Source organism: Colias eurytheme, chromosome 32, assembly GCF_061535395.1.
Source record: "Colias eurytheme isolate Ceu_HAF_F1 chromosome 32, ilColEury1 Martin Lab GWU primary, whole genome shotgun sequence".
NCBI lineage: Eukaryota > Metazoa > Arthropoda > Insecta > Lepidoptera > Pieridae > Colias > Colias eurytheme.
Genome location: NC_143011.1, coordinates 6569543 through 6591412, shown reverse-complemented (window position 1 = coordinate 6591412; position 21870 = coordinate 6569543). Strand labels below are relative to the sequence as shown.

At 36.9% G+C, this 21870-nt stretch overlaps 3 protein-coding genes across 3 annotated transcripts; all 3 read right to left on the bottom strand.

Moving 5' to 3' along the window:
- Nucleotides 1-296: 296 nt before the first annotated feature.
- Nucleotides 297-4429, bottom strand: LOC149895256 (uncharacterized). The gene is made up of 2 exons (XM_090119213.1): nt 4058-4429; nt 297-398 (listed from the first exon to the last, which is right to left on the bottom strand). The coding sequence occupies exons 1-2, from the start codon at nt 4427-4429 to the stop codon at nt 297-299; spliced, it is 474 nt and encodes a 157-aa protein (XP_089975339.1).
- Nucleotides 4430-9691: 5262 nt separating this feature from the next.
- On the bottom strand, nt 9692-11152 carry LOC149895255 (uncharacterized). Its single transcript, XM_090119296.1, has one exon. It carries the CDS (start codon nt 11114-11116, stop codon nt 9692-9694), a length of 1425 nt encoding a protein of 474 aa, XP_089975422.1. The 5' UTR covers nt 11117-11152.
- Nucleotides 11153-12105: 953 nt separating this feature from the next.
- LOC149895254 (uncharacterized) lies at nt 12106-16047 on the bottom strand. Its single transcript, XM_090119212.1, has 6 exons — nt 15911-16047; nt 15056-15833; nt 13163-13239; nt 12941-13068; nt 12218-12382; nt 12106-12125 (listed from the first exon to the last, which is right to left on the bottom strand). Exons 1-6 carry the CDS (start codon nt 16045-16047, stop codon nt 12106-12108), a joined length of 1305 nt encoding a protein of 434 aa, XP_089975338.1.
- Nucleotides 16048-21870: the final 5823 nt, after the last annotated feature.

The window sequence follows — 21870 nt, the reverse complement described above, 5'->3', positions numbered from 1 at the left end:
CTCGGATCCCAGGTTATATGATATTTAGGATTTGTTGGCCTCGATTTGAAAACTCCTTTCATAAAGCGTTTTACCCTATCATCTTCTAAATTAGATAAAATTAATGATAAGGCAGACTTATAGGAGTTAATGGTACCGTATTTAGCACCTTTATTAAATAAATCAGTAAGAAAATGTAAAACTACAGGGACAGATGCAGAGATGTAGCTATAGTTGTGGGTACTGCAGTAGTTTAGCCATGTCTTTATGCAGCCATCGTATTGTTTGTAGGTAGAATCAGATAACGATGATAACATTTATATCTGTACCGTACTTGGTGACAAGCCTTTCCTTAGTAAAGCTTGCCTGAAAGCTTCGCGGCAACCAACTTCAGAGTTCTGTGTAGGTTGTGGTTGATCCTGAAGGGAGAAGTTAATAAATTAATATCAGGTGCAAAATATATGGGCTTGGTTGTCATTAATTTCTGAAAAATTGGGAACCAGGGTCGCGTAGGCCAATACGGTACCACAACTATACCCTCTGCCTTTTCTTTTATAATCTTTTGCATTACCTTTGTTATTAAACAAAACGGGGGAAATGCGTAAAAGAACTTATTTTTCCATGAAACCGTAAATGCATCTACCGCCCATGCATCAGGATCGTTTTTCCAAGTTACATATGTATGACACTTTGCATTACATCTACTTGCAAACAAATCTATTTCAGGGACACCAAAATTAATAATTATCTCATCGTATGCATTTTGGTTTAGTTCCCATTCTGTATCGTGAAATTTCTTCCGCGATAATTGGTCTGCTTCACAATTATCCTTTGTATTTATATTCGTTGTGTGCGCGATGACAGCGCCCCTAGTGGCCGCAACTATTCAGGACTTGTCATCTGTCAAATCATGTCAATTATATGATAAGATATTTTTGTGATATAGATTTTCGACTAGTTTTTCAACGAAATTGAAAAATAATTTGGAAAATCCAAAAGTGCACGCCTCATAATTTTTTTTTAATAAATATTTATTAATTATTATTTTTGTTTATTTAATAACAATTAAACCACATCGAATCAGACCCTGAAAAATGAAAGGGTTCTATTCCTGAGCATACTCAAGCGTAAGAGAAAAAAAAAGACTCGATTAGTAAAGTATTTCGGTCGCTATCGTGTTAACAAGAAAAAGGATCCGCACATACAGACACACGGACGTCCAAGACAGAACTTTTTTAAACTGTTTTTTAACTAGTTTAAATAACAAAAATGACATCAAAAATATCATGAACGTTAAAAATAGTGTTTTTTCTTAATATGTGTGTGTATGTATTATTGCACGCCTCATAAGCGAAGCGTTGAGGTGGGTACTACTGTCACTTCGCGCAAAACATCTGATTTTTCAAACTTAAAATGTCTTTATGTATCATACATTGCACTTGTAAGATAATACATACACACACATATTAAGAAAAAACACTATTTTTAACGTTCATGGTATTTTTGATGTCATTTTTGTTATTTAAACTAGTTAAAAAACAGTTTAAAAAAGTTCTGTCTTGGACGTCCATGTGTCTGTATGTGCGGATCCTTTTTCTTGTTAACACGATAGCGACCGAAATACTTTACTAATCGAGTCTTTTTTTTTCTCTTACGCTTGAGTATGCTCAGGAATAGAACCCTTTCATTTTTCAGGGTCTGATTCGATGTGGTTTAATTGTTATTAAATAAACAAAAATAATAATTAATAAATATTTATTAAAAAAAAAATTATGAGGCGTGCACTTTTGGATTTTCCAAATTATCTTACAAGTGCAATGTATGATACATAAAGACATTTTAAGTTTGAAAAATCAGATGTTTTGCGCGAAGTGACAGTAGTACCCACCTCAACGCTTCGCTTATGAGGCGTGCAAAATAGTGTAAAAAGTGAGTGTGTATATTATACCTAGCGATTTTCTTCCTCGTGAAAAATATGGATATTATAATACGTACGGGATTTGAATCGATTAAGCAAAAAATACATTTCCAACCTCAAACTGAGCAAAAAGGGAAAAAATTAGTATTAGCACAGCATGTGAGAGAAGTGGAAGAGCTTAGAACGAACGGGAAAAGCTTCTTAATAAGAGCTCTGATCATAAGACAAACGTCTGTGACACAAACTCCCTACAAAACATCATTAAATGTGAGTACATGCCTACCTACATATCAAGTTATAGAAATAGTATATTTGAGTTAGCTTCATGTCAGCTTACTTATATTAATTATTTTATTGTTTATTTTAATTCCAGATAAATGATGAACGTGTTGTTACAAATGTTAAGTGCGACTGTGTTTACAACCAAAGTGGCAAGTGTAAGCATGTTGCTGCTTTGATACATTACATCAACACAGAAGAGAGCTTATCAAAAACAAGCAGCGAACAGCAGTGGGGAAAACCCAGCACTCGACAATTTGTCAAAAATAAATATACTAAAGGTAGATATTTCGAAGAAATGTTCCCGCCAGTTGCAAATCATACCCGAAATTTCACCTCCAACGAAGTGCAACCAGTATTGCTGGCTGAATTAGATCCAAAATCATCTCTAACATTAGCTCTTGAAGCAGCAGCAGCACAATCAAAAGATGCAAGTTGGGTAAAGGAAATATTAGTAGAAATTTTGAACAAAATTGAGTCAAATTTGGAACGAGAAGACTGCATTGCATGTTTAAACTTTTTTTTTATGTACGGAGAAGAATATGAAATATACCAAAAAAATTATATATTAGATGAACAACTAAAACAGTTTTACCATACAAATATAGTGCTTTCTGATGAAAATATAATTAAGATTAGTTGTGATACAATTAAGCAATCGGCATGCCCGAATTGGTATGCTATTAGACAGGTAAGAATATCTGCTAGTACAATTAATGTACATAGCATAAAAACACGTACTACCAAAAGTATTAAAAGTTTGGTATCAAACATGTTGAATCCAAAGAAAGTTGACTGTGAAGCTACTCAGTATGGTTTATGATGTGAACAAAAGGCTTTAGAAGAATACGAAAAGTTAAATCAATGCGAAGTGAAAAGAGTGGGTGTAATAATTAATAAGGTTCAGCCATGGCTGTGCGCAAGTGTAGATGGAGTTGTTGTAAAAGATGCCTGTGTCATAAAATTGGTTGAAGTCAAATGTCCAATTTCATGTAAGAATAAACCTGTGGTAAATTTTGAGACTAATTTGTGCAATGTTACTTATTTAGAATTTAAAAATTACACATTAGAACTTAAGAAAAGTAAACCATACTACACACAAATACAAACACAAATGTATGTCACTGGAATGACAATGTGTGATATTTTTATATATTCACCAATTAAAAATGGCAGTGTGACTATCGAAGTGAACCGGGATGAAAAATTTATTGAGGAAATTATTTTGAAAAGCGAATGTTTTTATTTTCAACATTATTTACCTGCACTTTACACAACTGCAATGGACAATAATAATGAAAACTTTAATAATATGAACCAAAAAGTGTATAAGCGTGATTTCACAGGAAAAAATATTTTCAATTGCTCTAATGTTAAGTAATTTTAGTAGATGTTGTGTTTTTGATTTCATTCCAAATTATTTCTACTTAATGTTATTTCATTTTAAAAGAATACGAATTTATAAATAAAACGATATTGATTTAATAATAAGAAACTTTGTTTTGAATTACAAAAAATGTGTTTTATTTACGATTACTATTATTTATATTATCAAAAATTGAGGGCTGTAAATTGACTAATACACAACATACATGTACAATATTATCGATACAATCAAATAAATTGTGAGGAATTTTATCTAAAATTCGATAAACTCTCAGTCTTTGCATAATTCTTTCCACATGGATTCTAACTCGAGCAATATCATATTATGTTTGTTGGGTTTCTTCTTTAGTAAATTCATTTTTATTTTGTAGAAATGGTGGCATAACTATTTTAATTTCTTTTCCACTGGTATCTATACTTACTTACTTACTTACTGGAGTGGCGCAGGGACCCAAAGTGAGTCTTGGCCTCCGACAATAAGAGCCTCCATTTTACTCTATCCTGCGCCATCTCTTGCCAGTTCTCGATTTGGAGGGTGCGCAGGTCTTTGGCGATTTCGTCTTTCCAGCGGTACCTAGGATGGCCAACCGGACGGTGTCCAGATGGCCGTCCCAGGTACGCTCGTTTCGCTGCTCGATCTTCCCCCATTCTTTCTACATGGCCGAGCCATCGGAGTCTTTGCGATTTAATCTCACCGATTATATTTGGCTCAGCCATTAGGTCTTCAAGTTCCAGGTTTTTCCTCCTCCTCCAAATTCCTTCTTCTGTTAACACTGGCCCAAACATCTTCCTCAAGATCTTCCTCTCAGTGACTAGGAGCTTGCCTTCTTCTTTTTGTGTTAGTGTCCATGTCTCACAGCCGTACATTAATGGTATCTATGATTTTTTTAATTTCAGGAAAACCTTTATCAGCTAGAACTAAATCTCCTATTTCTAACTTGTCAATTAATCCAGATTCAACAGTCATTTGAGAATCAGTTTTCCTTCCACCAGCTACTTTAGATTTAAAACAAATTAATCTTTTTTTTCGTGGGTAGGAGCAAAATAAAGAAGGCGTGTTTTTCTCTGCTCTTACAAATTAAATTTACGAAAATTAATTGTTTCAGTAATTTTGATATAAAAACCATATGCATTAAACAGTGATTTTACCTACCAGTGTTCTCACAAAAATTCCTGTCTTTTTTTGCACTAAACTGTCAAAACTTGCACAGTCACTAAATAATGGAGTCTATCAAGAAATGTATGGAAGATATGACTAATAATTTTAATAAAAGGATGGAAGATTTCCAGAGGGACTTAACAAATAACCAAAATCCACCTGCCACTAGTAGTCCTACTTCGAGGCTTGCAGCGGACTTTGAAACCTTTCGCAACTTTGTGATTACTTCGCTTCAGTGTCTTCAATCACAAATCAACATGTTAGCAAAGCTTATTGACCAGCAGGAGATGCGTTCGCGTAGAAAGATTTTATTGTTTCATGGAGTGAAGGAGACTGATAAAGAAGATTTAAGCTCAATTATCACAGACATTGTATCGCAAAAACTTAACATTTCCACTATCAATAAAGGTGCTATTAGTCGCTGCAATCGCTTAGGTCATGTCACTGGTGTTAAACCTAGACCTATTGTAGTTAAATTTCATGAAAGCCGGATCCGAGATGAAGTCTGGTTTGCCAAGACGCATTTGAAGAGCAGTGGAATAACGATTTCGGAGTTCTTGACTAAAAGTCGCCACGAAGCTTTTATGGCTGCAAGGGATCGTTTCGGTATCCCTCATTGCTGGACCCGGGACGGTTTCATATTTATTGCAGCTCAAGATGGAACAAAACACCGCATTGCTTGTATTTCTGACTTGGATGCCATTCCTTCGTGTGCCCCTGCACCAGTTAACCCTCGTGAGCAAACAGTAAGTGGTCGTGATACACAGAGAGATGCCAAGGCAATTCCAACTGCTAGGTCTAAAAGACTTCAAAAAGTGAAGTAACTTTCAACTTTATTACTTCCCTTCTAGACAATATCTTGTAATTGTTCTGTGCTTTCCTGTCCCTGTACTTTGAAGTCTGAATTATGTATTTCTTATTAGCACTACTAGTTATTTTATGCTAATTTTGTTCAGCTATTTCTCTTTATTTTTTATATATAATCTGGCGGTAGAACGTGTAATAAAATATTTAGATTACCGTATAAATTATTATTGTTTACTTCTTCTTCTTCTTCTTCTTAGCAAATGGCAACTCCCGATCCCAGTGAGGACGGATTCTGCCAATGTCAAGTCTTGAACGGATGGTCAGTTTAAGTAAATGCTCATGTTAAGCATACTCTGTGCTAAGGAAAAATCACGATTGAGATGGTTCAGTTTTGTTTACTCATAGATTTCTTACATGGAGCTGTATAACCTGACAAAGAACAAATATTAGTTATAGACAACACAACACATCACAAAAGCATAACATAAAATAGATATAGGTACTTGGATGGGGTTCAAAATTTTAGATTGTTAAAATTGATAAATTTTGATAGGATATTGACAAATGAGGTAGGGACAAGACAAAGTAAACACTTAAAATTAGTAGGGAGGGGAACATCTGGGGGGAGGATATCCAGAAGTGAGATACGAAGCTTTGGGCAAACAAAGAATAAATGATCGTAACTTCCCTCGTCTAAACCACACTCACAGATAGAATGATCACGGACATGAATTTTAAATAAATGGGTAGGAGTGGTATTGTGACCTAAACGGAGGCGGCAAATGGTGGAAACAGTAGGCTTGTCTATATTAGGGAAACGGAAGAACCAGGGCTTACATGGAATTGAGGGTTGAATATCTCTATAAAATTTCCCTTTAGTAAAATTTTTCCACTGACTGTTCCATGTATAATCCAAACGATCCTTAGAAAGAGAAGAGAGATCATGGGCATAATTGTAGTAATGTTCGAGAGTACCATGTTGGATGGCTGATTTAGCCAAAACGTCAGCTTTCTCATTGCCTATAATACCAGAATGGCTAGGAATGTGTACCAGATCTACTTGAAGTCCTTTCCTGAAACAGTCATAAAGTGTGGATTTAATAAGAAAGATAATAGGAAATTTAGACTTAGAACGGAAAGGGTTAGAAGTAATAGTCTGAAGGCAGCTGAGAGAGTCTGAAAAGATTACAGAATTTTGGAGATTATGAGAGTTGATAAAATTCAGAGCCTCCAGGATAGCCGTGGCTTCACCTGTGAAAACAGAGGATTGAGGGGGACATTTAAATTGTAAAATAGTGTTAGAATTATGGTGCCATACAGCAACCCCTACAGCAAGATGTTTTGCCACTTTTGATGCATCCGTGAAAAAAAGATTATAACCACGCCAGTGAGAGGCAACCATAAAATTAAAAGCAACATTAGAATCGGGAGCATATTTTTGAATACCACAACTCAAACTAAGGTTGGGGTTAAAAACTAAAGCATGAAACGGAGTTGAATATAAAGGATGGATACTAAATTGGCATGTTGGATCCGGGAGGCGATTAAATTTAATAAGGCTTTTAAGTAGGCATGGAAAATCAGATGGACGACGGAGATTATTTAAGGTGAGCATGTGAAGGAGATTACGGATTTTAGGGAGAAGGGGATGGGAAGATAATTGAATTAGCCGAAAGAAATATTTGTCTGCCAGGTATTGCCGGCGGAGAGGTAAGGGAGGGTCAACACATTCCACCTGGAGGGCATTGACTGGGGTAGACTTCATAGCCCCTATAATGATTCGCAGACATTTGTATTGAATTCTATCCAATTTTACTATAGCTGTCTTATTACAAGGTTCTAATATGAACGACGCATAATCCAAATGACTCCGAATGATAGCATTTTATACTAGTTTTTGACAATATGGATGTGATCCCCACCAAACACCAGATAAGGAGCGTAAAACATTGATACCCTTCTCGCACTTTTGAGAAATGTAGTTAGTGTGAGCCATACCATTCAACTTTTGGTCAAGCACCACCCCTAGAAATTTAATCTTGTTGACTACCGGGATTGAGGAGTTTTCAAGTAGTATAACTGGCTGTGGTATCAAACGTTTTTTTGTGAACACAACTACATTGCTTTTGCCGGGCGATAGTGACAAGCCATGATCGTTCATCCAATTCTCCAGATAAGCTAAAGCACTGTTAAGTCTGAAGGTAATCACATCCATATTCTCTGACGAAGCATATAGCGCTATATCATCTGCGTATTGCAAAACACTACAATAAGATGGGATAGCTTTATCCAAATCCCAGGTGTAGATAGAATATAGTAATGGACTCAAAACGGAACCCTGAGGGAGTCCCTTGAATATAAGTCTAGTAGATGTATCTTTAGAAGAGCGTACCTGTATTGTCCTCAACATTAATAAGTTGAAGATGAAATGTATCATCCTCTCAGGCAAACTCAGCTGTAACATTTTCTGTCTGAGCACTGGAAGAAGAACATTATCGTACGCTGAAACTACATCCAAAAATACACCCACTAGGTACTGTTTGTTGTGAAAAGAGGAGCGTATGTCAGTGGTTAAAATACTAAGACTATCCAGCACACTTAAGCCTTTTCTAAAGCCAAATTGAGAACTAGATAGGAGGCCCCTATTTTCGACAAGCCACTCCAGGCGATTTTTAATAAGGTGTTCAGAGATTTTGGCTAAGGTAGAAGACAGTGCGATTGGTCTATAGGAATTGGGGCTAAGAGGGTCCTTGCCGGGTTTAGGAATAGGGATAATAAGCTGTGTTTTCCAAGAATCGGGAATGATAGCGTGTAAAAAGAAGATATTAATTAAATTTAGAAAATAAGATTTAGTCTGATCGCCAGATTTGCAAAGAAAAGAATATGGTATACCATCAACCCCAGGGGATGAGTCTTTTAAGCCGTCAAGAACCGTAATAAGTTCTTGCAAGGTGAAAGGGCAATCCATACTGTCGTGCGATACTACATTATGGGGAGGACAAGGAAAATGGTCAAAAGAGGGAACAAATGGTGGGGATAGTTTGTCAATAAAATCATCAATCCAAATATCTGAATTGTTGGATATTCTATTTTTATCATTTAAAGCTCCACGGAAACGCCGAATACTATTCCACATCAGTGATGGTGGTGTTTTGGGAGATAAGTTCTCACAGAATCGAATCCAGCCCTCTTTCTTCTTTTTAGATAGCAGCCGTTTAGCGCGTGCTGCAACTTTCTTATAATGAATAAAGTTCTCATTCGACATAATGGAATTATAATTTAATTCGGCTTCTTTACGCTCTTTAACCACGTTAGTACACTCATGATCCCACCAGGGAGGAGATAGCTTCTTAATAGACGATGTGGAATAGGATTTCAACGGAAAGGATTCGGAAGCAGTGGAATCGAGACAGTTGACGAAAAGGGAATAACATTCCAGACAATTCTCAAGAGATGCATTTGGGAGGTTACTTATTTTGGACTCAAGGGAGTTAGTAAATTTCTCCCAGTCAGCATTACCTAATTTAAATTTGAGCAAAGGTGGAAATGTTCTAGTGGGAACATGGACTATGCGGGAGCAGGAGATGAGAATTGGAAAATGATCACTGCCATGGGTAGAGGAAAGTGTAGAACATGAAAAGGAAGGAGCTAAAATGGAAGAACAAATAGTTAAGTCCACTACAGTGTTAGGGTTTTGTACTGGGGAGACTCTCCGTGTAGGTAGGCAATCGTTAATAATACACATATTCAGATCTTCAAAGAGGTCAACCAAAAGGTATCCAAAGGAGTCGCACATGTACGAACCCCAAGAAGTATGGTGCCCGTTAAAGTCACCCATAATAAGGATCGGAGGAGGGAGAGAGGAGATGATTAGGGAAAGCTCAGGAATAAAACTAGAATGGGGATGAGGGATATAAACACATAAGACAGAAATATTAGCAACTCTAGCTGCAACTGCATTAAAGTTACAGCCATGGTGGGGAAGTGAAATGTGTGAGAAGGAAATACTGTTATTCAAGATCAGAGCGCAGCCAGCATAACCATCAGCTCTGTCATCTCTAAGACAGGAATACCCTGGAACCCTAAAGCGAGAACCGGGCAATAACCATGTCTCTGAGATAGCAAGAACCAGAGGTTTATGATTGGTTATCAAATCGAAAATCTCATGCTTCTTGGGACGGATACTCTGAGCGTTCCATTGTAGAAACACTAGATCCATAATTAAGAATTGATGAGAAGCGGGATAGTCTTTGGGCAACGTTGGACGGTAACTGGTGGGGGTAAGAAAGTAAAGTTTCTATAAATGACAAACACATATTAAGAAGATGTTCATCAAAAGGAGGAGAAGAGCCTGTATTAGGGAAAGCACAACCATTGGAAAGGGAGGAGGAGGGTTCACGGATGATGGATTGATGTACAGCTTTATCATAAGACTTACCAAGAGGGGCGCGGGAACGTGGGGTCTGAGTGACAGTTTTTCTATATGAAATATTAGGAGTTGATTGGATAGGAGGGTTAAATTGGGAAGAGGGGAGGCTTTGGGAGTTCACAGATAGTGTATTCTGAATCTGGGTATTCTCAGCGTAGGACCTACGTGCTGATGGGATGACTTTAGAAGCCTCCTCAAATGATATCCCTTCGGATGCCATTAATTGCTTAATGGCCTTTTGTCTGGATTGCTCAGGGCATTTCTTGTCGGTTGCATAATGCTTACCAGTACAGTGAAGGCATGTTGCATTAGATTCTAGAGTTGGACAAGAGTCACCCAAGTGGGCCTGTGAACATTTGAAACAGCGTTCCTTGGAGCGGCATTGATCGCGTACATGTCCAAACCGACAGCATTTATAGCATTGAACTGTAGGGTATTGGTATACCTCTACTGGCATGGAATTAAAAAGGCAGTAAATTCTGTCTAGGCGAACTTGGCCCTGAAAGGTCAAAACAACGGTTTGAGATGGTGACCATGAAGTAACACCATCTATTCTAATTTTTTTATTAAGCCGTCTGGCTTTCAATATTTTGCCTCTTCCACCTGGGAAATCCACATGGCTGATAAATTCTTCCATAGACCACTCCGTAGGGACACCTTTGACAATGCCCATACGAGTGATGTGAAAAGTTGGAATGGAGGCTTGGTAATTTGAATCTTTAAGAGGGGGGAAATTTATAAAATTATTTGCGTCACAAGCGGTATTGAATTGTACAGAAATTTTATTTCGCCCAATAGCTTTAACTCCATCTTTAGCTATATTAGCTACACGATTATTGTATAAGAATGAACCAAATTTAATCGGCCTAATAGTTAGACCCGCCGCAGGATCGGCCTCTGTACGGGACACATAAACAATAAACGGACCACTGTCATTGTCGGAATATGTAATGGGATTAGATAAAATGGGATCCACATATAAACTTTGAGAGGATGCGATCGCATAGTTAGTAGCTGTTACGTGTCTTTTAGACGGGATAATATCTGTATCAGCAACGGATGGCTCTGACCGCTGTCTTTTATTACTTGTGTGCTCCGCTTCCATCACCTCACCCTGGATGTCAGGAGGTTTACCAGGGTCGGGAGGATCAGGATTCATGATGGGTGAGGAAAGTTAGTAAATAAACGCTTACCCCAATATATATATAGAGACAATCACAGATTTGGTTATCACTACCAGTTTACACTAAAAAAGAGTGTTCTCAACAATTTAATTAACAAAAATCTCAATGGCACGTGTTTTCTCCGACACAACAAAGATCGAAAAAAAAAAACTATTATTGTTTATAAATTACACTTGCCGTTGTCGAACTGTCAAGTGTCATATGTCAACGTGTCAATGTCAACTTGTGTTTGTTATTAGTATTTTCGGCCAGGCTACTTGTCTTTTAGTGCAATTTTATTTTAGACGCGCTGGTTGGTACATTATAGTAACTGTTTAGTATATTTATTATTATTATATATTTTTTTGTTTTGTGGATAATATTAGTTTAATTTAGTAGTATACGTTTAGTAACTTTTATTACTTATTCACTTTGTATATATGTTTAAATGATATCACCTTCAAGCGATACATCAGAAAACAGCTATTTATCTTTTCATTCTATTGATGAGTCTGGCAGTGATAGTAGTTATCGTAGTACAACGTCACCCAGTTTAAGCGACACCATCAATGATGCGTTTCAAGGCGATAGTAAAACATTTAATTTGGTCCATATAAACGCTCAAAGCGTTCCAGCGCATTATGTTGACATGCTTACATCGTTTCAGTCCACAAGCCTTCATGCAATATTAATTTCTGAATCGTGGTTGAAGCCTTGTTTACCTTCTTCCTCTTATTCCTTACCAGGCTTCCGGCTCATTCGTAATGACCGAATTGGTAGAAGTGGTGGTGGGGTAGCGATATATCTCCGATCACATATACCCTTTAAAATTATTAGTACATCACCCCAGCCCCCACCTACAGATGCAGCCGAGCACCTCATTATTGAAGTCGTTCTTTCCTTTACCAAAATTCTCCTAGCAGTCTTTTACAGCCCCTCTCTTCTAATAGATTATTTTCCTTCGTTTGACTCAATATGTGATAATTTAATACCAATCTATGACCACTGTATTTTAATGGGAGACTTTAATACATGTCTCTTAAAAAAAGACAGCCGGTCGCAAAAATTGGTTTCCATCGTTGAGTCACATAACTTACATCTTCTTCCTCTCAACGCCACGCATTGCGCCCCTAATTGCATCCCATCTCTCCTAGACCTAATTATAGTTTCTTCTCCCAATTTAGTTTCGAAATACGGCCAGTATCCAGCTGATGCCTTTTCACACCATGACCTCTTGCTTCTGTCATATAGAATACGGCCACCTAAACATAAACCTAGAGTATTATTAAGACGTAATTTCAACGGTATGGATGATTCAAAACTAAAGGAAGATGCTCGCTGTATTGATTGGTCTCCGATATTTCTGTCTCTTAGCATCGATGAAAAAGTTGAGTTCTTTAACTCCGCGTTAATAAAGCTTTATGACTTGCATGCACCGCTTAGATCAGTTAAAATAAAACAATTACCTGCGCCATGGTTGACTGAAGATCTCAAAATTTTGTTGAATAAAAAAGCTCGCGCCAAGGCGAGGCATAGAGCACTTAAATGTGATGCAAGTCGAGAAAAATACAATGCGATAAGAAATAGATGCAATACATGTTGTAGAGATGCACAGCGACGGTATATTCATTCTTCTGTTGAGAACAGTGATCCCACTGTCATTTGGAAATTCCTTAAAACGTTAGGTATTGGCAAACAACGAAATAATTCAATTCCATCTAATATAAACATAGAACAACTTAACTTACATTTTTCTAATTCTTCGCCTTCTTTCGATACTCAATTAAAACATAACACATTAGATTACATTTCCAAATTACCACGTCCCAATATTCCTCCTTTTAGCTTCAAGCAATTTACCGAGTGTGATGTCAAAAGGAACATATTGTCCATCTCGTCGAGTGCTGTTGGAGGCGACTGCATTGGACGTACTATGATCTTACCTATCCTAGACATTGTCACACCTGTTATTACCCATATTCTGAATTATTCCATATCCAATAGCTCATTTCCACAGGTGTGGAAAGATTTCCACCTCATACCGATCCCCAAAAGAAATAACCCATCCTCTTTTTCCGACTTTAGACCCATCTCCATCCTTCCATTCCTTTCTAAAGTTCTGGAAAAGTTGATACATCATCAATTGCAACTGTTTTTAAACTCACATAATCTCCTTAATCCTTACCAATCCGGCTTCCGTCCAGGTCATAGTACGGCCACTGCATTAGCTAAAATAACCGATGATATTCAAATGGGGATGGACAATAAAAGGCTTACAGTACTGACCTTGTTAGACTTCAGTAATGCTTTCAACACTGTAGACCACGACATTCTCCTCAGCTTACTGTGTTCACTAAATATATCCGCACCGGTAATTGGTTGGTTTCAGAGCTACCTGAATGGACGACGGCAGCGAATACACATCGATGACGTTTTGTCTTCTTGGTGTGATGTCTCTGCCGGGGTTCCTCAAGGTGGTGTTCTGTCTCCGTTACTGTTCTCAATCTTTATTAATACCATATCAGATACCTTGCTGTCTCTCTACCACATGTATGCTGACGACCTTCAAATATACACACAATTTACACTTGACGAAATACACCAGGCTATTCAAGATACTAACACAGATTTGAATACTATAGTCCAATGGAGCTACCGCTATGGCTTGCAGGTTAATCCACTTAAGACCCAAGTTATTATTATTGGTAGTCCTTCGTTAATCGCAAGGGTTAACTGGGTTAATCTGCCACCCATTGTAGTTGATGGTGCGATAATTCCTTATAGTGAGTCTGTAAGAAATCTGGGTTTGATTTTTGATCAAACCTTATCGTGGAGACCTCATATCAAGGAAGTGAGCAAAAAAATGTACGCAGCAGCTGGATCCCTGAGACGATTAAGAAACTTTCCTCCTTTGCCTACTAAAATCCTTTTAGCTCAGTCCCTCCTTCTCCCTATATTAGACTATGCTGATGTAAGCTATGTAAATTTAGCGATGGAACAGTTGAATGTGCTCGAACGCCTACAGAACTTCTGCATACGGTTTATATTTGGGCTCCGTAAATATGATCATGTTTCGGAGTTCCGAAAAAAGCTCAACTGGTTGCCGATTCGCTTGCGGCGGGATGCGCATGCTCTCCAACTACTGTATCGAATTTTATTTGACCCTAAAACGCCAAAATACCTTAAGGAAAGGTTTGAGTTTAGAGGTCATTGTAGTGAGGTTCGTAAATCCGAAATGTTGAGGATAATTATGCCTCAACATCGCACACATTTTTATGATGGATCTTTTACTGTTCATGCTACTAAACTTTGGAATGCTCTGCCAGACTCTATCAAAAATGCTCAATCACCAAATAGTTTTAAATGTATGGTTAAATCTCACTTTCTCAGTGTTAGCCGTACATAAAATTTATTTATATTATATACGTATTATTAATTACTATGTATTATTTTAGTATGGTATCTTTCTTCGAATCTCTATTCCCTTTTACTTATTTAGTTTATATCACAATATAAATAATATGTATGTGTATCATTATCATAGTTATTATTGCACTACCCATTTATGTATTTTGGTATTTATTCCTCTATTGTACCAAAGGTTGTCTGGAAGAAATCGCTCTAAGCGATAAGACCGCCAATTGTACTTAGTGTAAGTTATATTTAAGTGTTTGTATTTCTTGTTTTGTTATCTTTAAGTGCAATAAAGTGTTTATAAATAAATAATAAAATAATCCTCCTGGTGTAATTCCTATGACGACTTTTGCAGTAAATCCTTTTTTATAATGTGAGTAACAAGCGACACGATCATCTACTGCTGACGGTACTTCAATTCTAAATTCAGTGCAATCAATGATTACTCGTGTGTCACTGTATGCTGGACGAAAACAGTCAGGCATTGTAGCTTGAACAATAGCTTTATTCGGCCAAAATACTAAATCAGCCGTTGCAAATGCTAGATCTTGTAGAATATGATAAAATATTCTTGAGATTGTGGTTCTATGTATGCCAAACAATACACTTAATGCTGAAAATGTCAGTCCAGTTTTGAATTTCATCAAAAAAATTAAAAGCCGGTCTTTTTTGGAAACTGCATATTTCCCAATTGTCATTCTTCTTAATAAAATATCAAAACTTTTGAATGACACACCAGCGAGATCTAGTAGTTGTTGGTCAATCTTAATTGATGAAATACCAACAAAGTGTTGACTACTTGTAGATGTTGATTGGGTACTATATGTAACTTTAGTAGTGCAACAACCTATATCTTTAGTTTTTGGAGTATTTGTGGTGACAATTTTGGAAGTAGTTGGTATTTCTACTTGGATCTCAGCATCACAGTTATTATTTTGAACGTACCTATTACAAATAAATGTTGTTTCTTTCAACTCGAACTGATTATAAATATCTGCTTGGCATCCTTTATCGGCCATCATAGTAAATTCCCTTTCATTTACTTTAGTAACTGTTTCGATTGGTAACTGATTCTGTTCGTATTTTGCAATAAATTGTTGATCCGGATATCTTCGTGTCATAAAACGATTATATCTTGCAGTGACCTGAGAATGGTCAATTTTCTTACACCGATAAATTGACGGGAATATTGTTGGAATATAGCTAGGGCTCGCCTCTGCGTCTGACTTTTTGCCTCCAATAAAATGTTCACTGCATATTGTATCATGTCGTTTTGGGTGCCATGGGGACCCATCAGCACTAAAACAAATAAAAAAGGACTGTAATTTTGGAACGCTTATTATTATTATCATAGTGTACTAGGTTAAATTTCTTACTTTTTTCTCTTCACAGCAGCTATCCATTTTTGTCTTTGCTGTAATGTCCACTTTGATGTTGGAAACGAATAAAACTTGCACGAACTGTTTTTCCCATTGTTTTTACAATTTACGACACAGCATGTACTATGACCCATATCACAAATTTTTACGTTTTTACTTAAAATTATAAAGGAAGTTATGAAAATAAAGCAATTTGACACATGACAGCCCAGAATTAATTCACATTTCTGCCACGTCGTGCGCTACAATCGATTTGCCGTTCCCCACCACCCACTTCGCACATAGCGCATAGGATGCAAAAATAGTTATTTTACGCATTTCACACCGCCAGATTTCTCTGGAAACCACATTAAGGTGATCATATTGAATACTACCCATTCTATTTATACAAGAAATTGCGGTGACATTATCAATTCTTAGCAAGATTCGAGAAGAACATAAATTCTTCGCGAAGGATTTAAGGGCAAGAAAAGCTGCTTTTAATTCTAACTCATTAATATGCAATGTTTTTTCACATTCTTTCCAGTAGCCAAAACATTTATTGTTATTACAATAGGCGCCCCAACCGGTGTTAGATGCATCTGAATAAATCTCTAAATTAAAATCTTCAATCCCGAGAGGACAATTACCTATATATCTATATTACGGATCCACCATAGCATATCCGATTTTAAATTATCTGGAATTTTAATTATCTGTTCGTAGCTAGCGTTTTTAAGCAAACACATATATTTATACTGTTCAAAAATTTTAGTATATAACCAAGCATATTGAATTGCGGGACAAGCTGAAATTAATAAACCGATAAATTGAGCAAATTCTCGTAATTTGCATTTTTTAGTATTTAAGACGGTGGAAACTTTTTCTTTAATTTTTAACTTCTTATCATCGGGTAGTTTTAATAACATATTATTGGAGTCGAATACGAAACCTAAAAATTTGCATTGCATCTTTGGTACTAACGAACTTTTCTCTAAGTTAATCAAAAAACCTAGTCTTTCAAAAAGTGTTTTGGTCAAAGTTATGTTTTCTTGGCATTCTAATAGTGTTCTACCAATACAAAAGACATCATCAAGATAAACGACTGATATCATACGATGAGTTTTTCTTAAAAATTCAAATATAGGTTTTAGAAGTTTTGTAAACACGAACGGTGCGTTGCATACCTAAACCAAATGGCAAACAATTAAATTCGTAAAGGACTCCATCATACTCAAACCGTAAGTACTTTCTGTGCATTTTATTTACTGGGACTAAAAAATAAGCATCTTTTAAATCGATAGTTGCCATGAAACAGTTTGGAGTTATCAACTTTGACGCAGTACGATAATCCTCCATTTTGAAATGTTTAGTTTCAATGAACTTGTTAAGGCATTTTAAATTAAGAATAAATCTCTTGTCACCATTTGGTTTAGACACTAGGAAAATAGAGGATAAAAACTCGCCCGGTTCATGGTTACAATGCGATATCGCATTTATAGATAATAATTTCGACAAACATGTATCAAAATCTTGTCGTTCTTGTTCCGTTTTAGGATACACACTAGGCTTATCGGTTCTAAACGGATAAGACTTAAAAGGTATAGAATAACCTTTAACCCACGGTAAAATGATTTGATCATTAGTTATATTACGCCAGTTATTAAAATAATGCTGGAGTCTTCCAGCATATCGCACCTGGTTGATTATTTCGAAGGCGGGTACGTCCGGTCGGGGGGTCGTCGTGCACTGTTGCTCGGAGGTGGACGCGACGCTATGTTGGGCACACGAGCGAAACGGTTGTCGTGGCGTTTGTTGTCCGCCTGGCGCTGCTGAGGAACATAGTTCAAACGGCCCTTGTTGGCTTGATTAGTCGCCACAGATACACTAGGTCTATTTTTTAAGAATAGAATAGAATAAGAATAAAATACATTTATTAGGATCACCAAAGTACCACCACCACATAAAAAAAAACAATAACAAAAGCACTCTTAAAGACTATAGAAAATAACAGGGATAAAAAAAAAAGAAAAAATTAAGAGCTAAAAATCTATTATAAATATTTGTGTGGCGACTGGTGACCTAAAGGGTAAGGCCACTCAGCATATGCTACGCCGCACCACGGTCGGCATAGCGCTGGTTTTCAGGGCCCAACCAGACAACAGACGCGTAAGTCTAAAGTGTCCCGAATAATAAAATATAGTTAAATAACATAAAATAAAATGAAATACAATAAAACAAACTAGAAAAATTTAAATTAATAAGTAAGTGTTTTTACTATTTATATGTCGGAGCAAGGTGTAGATTGTGAATCTATTTTCAAGCTGTGGGCGTTGCGTTGGGTAATCGAGCAAAGAAACACCTCAAACTCAAACATTTCTTTATTTACCACCGATTCGGAAAGCAGTATCTACAGAGAAGAACCGGCAAGAAACTCCATAGTTGCTCTTTTTAATCATGTCAGTTTTACCATACAATACAGTCATTTTTAATACAATCACTTTTAATAACCGTTACGTTACACATTTAAATTAAACACTAGTAAAGAAAAGGTTAACAGTTCCTAGTAGTGGAAGGTCCGAACTCTTCGACGTTCGAATGTGAAGTGCCGTCCCGAGGGCGAGCCTTCACCGGCTCGACCCGGTACAAGCATGAAGTAAGCCGCCAACTTCACTGTGCTGCCACCTCCCGGAACTCGTGCTTCGAGTCGTTTTACATCCGCGCTATTGACCGTCTCCGACACGGCCATCCTGCGCTGAACACGTCCTCGTGTATGTGTGTGCTGTAACAAAGAAAACATCTCGCACAGTACATGCTCTTCGGCCAATCCTGACAAATTTTTACAATTAAACTCTGATATTTAATTTCTAGGCTTTTAAACCACAAAACTAAAAAAAACTAAACCCTTAAGATCACTTAGTTGTCCGTAAGTCTATCAGTCTATCTATCAAGACCTTTGAAATTCATATCGCATACCATCGTCCCGTTAAGCTTTGAAAAGTTATAACAGTCGATCAAAAGATAGCAGTTTTCGACATTCGCAGGGGACACAAGGAATCAATACCTTCAGGATATTTCTTGTGAACACAGAATCATGAAATTTGTACAAGAAACGTCCTATAGCAAAGAATCTCATAAAACAAAATTTAAGTTCATATTATGAAAACAGGTTTTTTTCTTAATTTGAATATCCTAAAATAATTTCCAACTTCAACCCTTTGAAATTAACCATTTTGATTAAAATAATGAAACATTGAATCCTGATCATTTCGAGTAAATTTATGAACTACTAACTACTAAAAGAAAATAGCGCTTAAGCAACCAAATACCACTTTCACTGCTATTGTCATCAGCAGATCATTATTAAAGTATCACAAAAAACTAGAGCATGAATCTTATCCGTGGCCTGTGGCTTTTCACTAAGCCCATCAACACACACGCATTCCACCGAATGCCAACTCTGGCTTTTCACTAAGCCCATCATCACACACGCATTCCACCGAATGCCAACTCTGGCTTTTCACTAAGCCCAACAACACACACGCATTCCTCCGAATGCAAACTCTGGCTTTTCACTAAGCCCCACAACAAACCTCATGTTTGTTCCACACGCATTCCTCCGAATGCCGAGTCCCACGGACTCCCATATTCCAATGGTCTCTACAAGACCCAACCTCCGCCAGCGTCACCCGCGCACCGCGCATCCACGGTTTACTATAAGCAGCTATCTGTACTCCTAATAGCAGACGCCGGCTTCATCGGACTACGGTAATACCGCGCATCCACGGTTTACTATAAGCAGCCATAACCCCTTATAGCAGACACCGACTTCAACGGACTACGGCTACGAAATGACTACTGGCACACTCTGACCAATCGAACTAAGATTCACCGCTATCACTCAACTCAAACTCAAGTTTCAAACATTAATCAACTTCAAGTGGTACTTGGCCCTCAGGCATCCTCAATATATTAACAAGGTGAAGTTACCCGAACATAGTATAAACAAAATCTGTCTTTTCAAAGTGATAATTGGTGTTTACAGGATTCAATAGTTCAACAGTAAAAAATAGTGAAACCTGAACTGAATATTACTCATCCAACAGAATCAATATTCTTAATCGTTTTTCGTTTTAATAAACTCAAGTTATCTCCTATACAGCCATACTGACAATCATGTGTCCCCGTACGCCATTACTCCCACTACATTACTACGGTAATTCATCTCGGGATACCAAAATAACTACAATCCTGCCTCGGCCCACACTGACCTTACAGGGTTACCATACTGCCCCGGTCCTCCTGACCGGTCAGAACTCAGAACACACATCTACTATCCTGGACCTTATGCGAGATAGAACACCACAATCCTTCGATGAACTACATTACCATCACAATATTATTTCACGGAACACATTTACTTCACAACGTACGAGACAACACAACCATCAGTATGCTACAACTATACTCCACTACAACTCTACTGAACCACATCTATCATAGTGATAGCCTGTGCAGCTTGCTCAAATGTTAACAGCAGTTTTATTTTGTTGTTAATAATTATGATCATTGACAAAAAAAATACAGCACAAAAATAACATCTTAAAAAGTTTAAAACGAATAATTCTGTGGTATTTGGTACGTACCACTTAAGTGCAAAATAGTGATTTTTGAGTTCATACTCAAGTGAAAACTTTCAAACGCTCATGCGTTTGAAAGTTTTCACTGTTGCTACCCTGTTGCTACAGATCGGAATAAACTCTTGAGTAAAACAAATTTATGATATTTAAATGTCTTTTATGTTTAAGTTTTGAACACTTACAAAAAAAATAAAAAAAATGTTCTAGTTCAAGAGTAATTGTTACTTAACATGTTTGTACCAAAAGAAAAAAATGTGAAAATGATGTGAAAATGTCTAAAACGTGTGTACTTAAGTGGATTAGAGCATATTTATTTGTACTCTTCATTAGTATTTATTCCTATTTTTACCTAAATTGAAAGGATTTTTCATTTTTTTTTCGGCGGAGACATAAACAGACATTAAAAAACAAATATTATGGTGAAACGTCTTCCATACAAATAGATTTAACCATATATAAAAACAAAAACGAATAGGAGTGTGATTTGCCACAAATAAGTACTCATAAAAAAGCCAGGAAATATTGTGATTTTCGTGCAATATGCAATTCTCTGATACTCTCTCTACAAAGTAAAATCTTAAAAGTAGTGTGTGTGTGTGTGTGGTTCAGAAGTCACGGTAGTTCGCTTGCCTGCCGTGCTAGATGCTGCGAGATCGATCCCATCAACCGACATGTACCAATGTGTCTTTTTCGGATGCATAAGTAGATTCTCTAATAATAACCAGAGATGCATCTTCTATAACAAGAAAACATCATCATTTCTAATAACAGGAAAACATCGTGATGGCAACCGGGATTTTGGTCTGAAATCACCAACCAGCAGTGAGTGAGCAATCGTGGTGATTACTGCTCATGCCTTCTCCTTGTGAGAAGATGCCCTTACCCTGCAAATAGTTACGAGCTGGATCAAGTCAAATAAAATTTGTTTGTACAACGTACCACTACAACATTCATTCATAGTCGTCATCACTGTTACTGAAAGTCATAAGATTGTTTCTAGTCGGACCATGAGACAATGATTTGAAATAATCATCATAAATTGGATCACTTATTGGCAGGAGATCTAAGAGATCTTTGAATTTCAGAGCATCGATATTGATAGGCTCATTAGAGGCCAATGGCAAAGCCACTTCGGAGACTTCTCTCTTTTCTCAGTTCTCTTAAACCAGAAATACAGAAACTCTTCATTTTCACTCAAAGAGTATTTAAAATCTACGTGCTGTTTCTTTTTTGAATGAATCTTTCAATATCTGCTTAACAGGCAAGATATTATACCGTTTTTGACCTGGACAACACCGAATATAAAATAAGCTACTCTTCTTCTTCTGCCAAACCGTT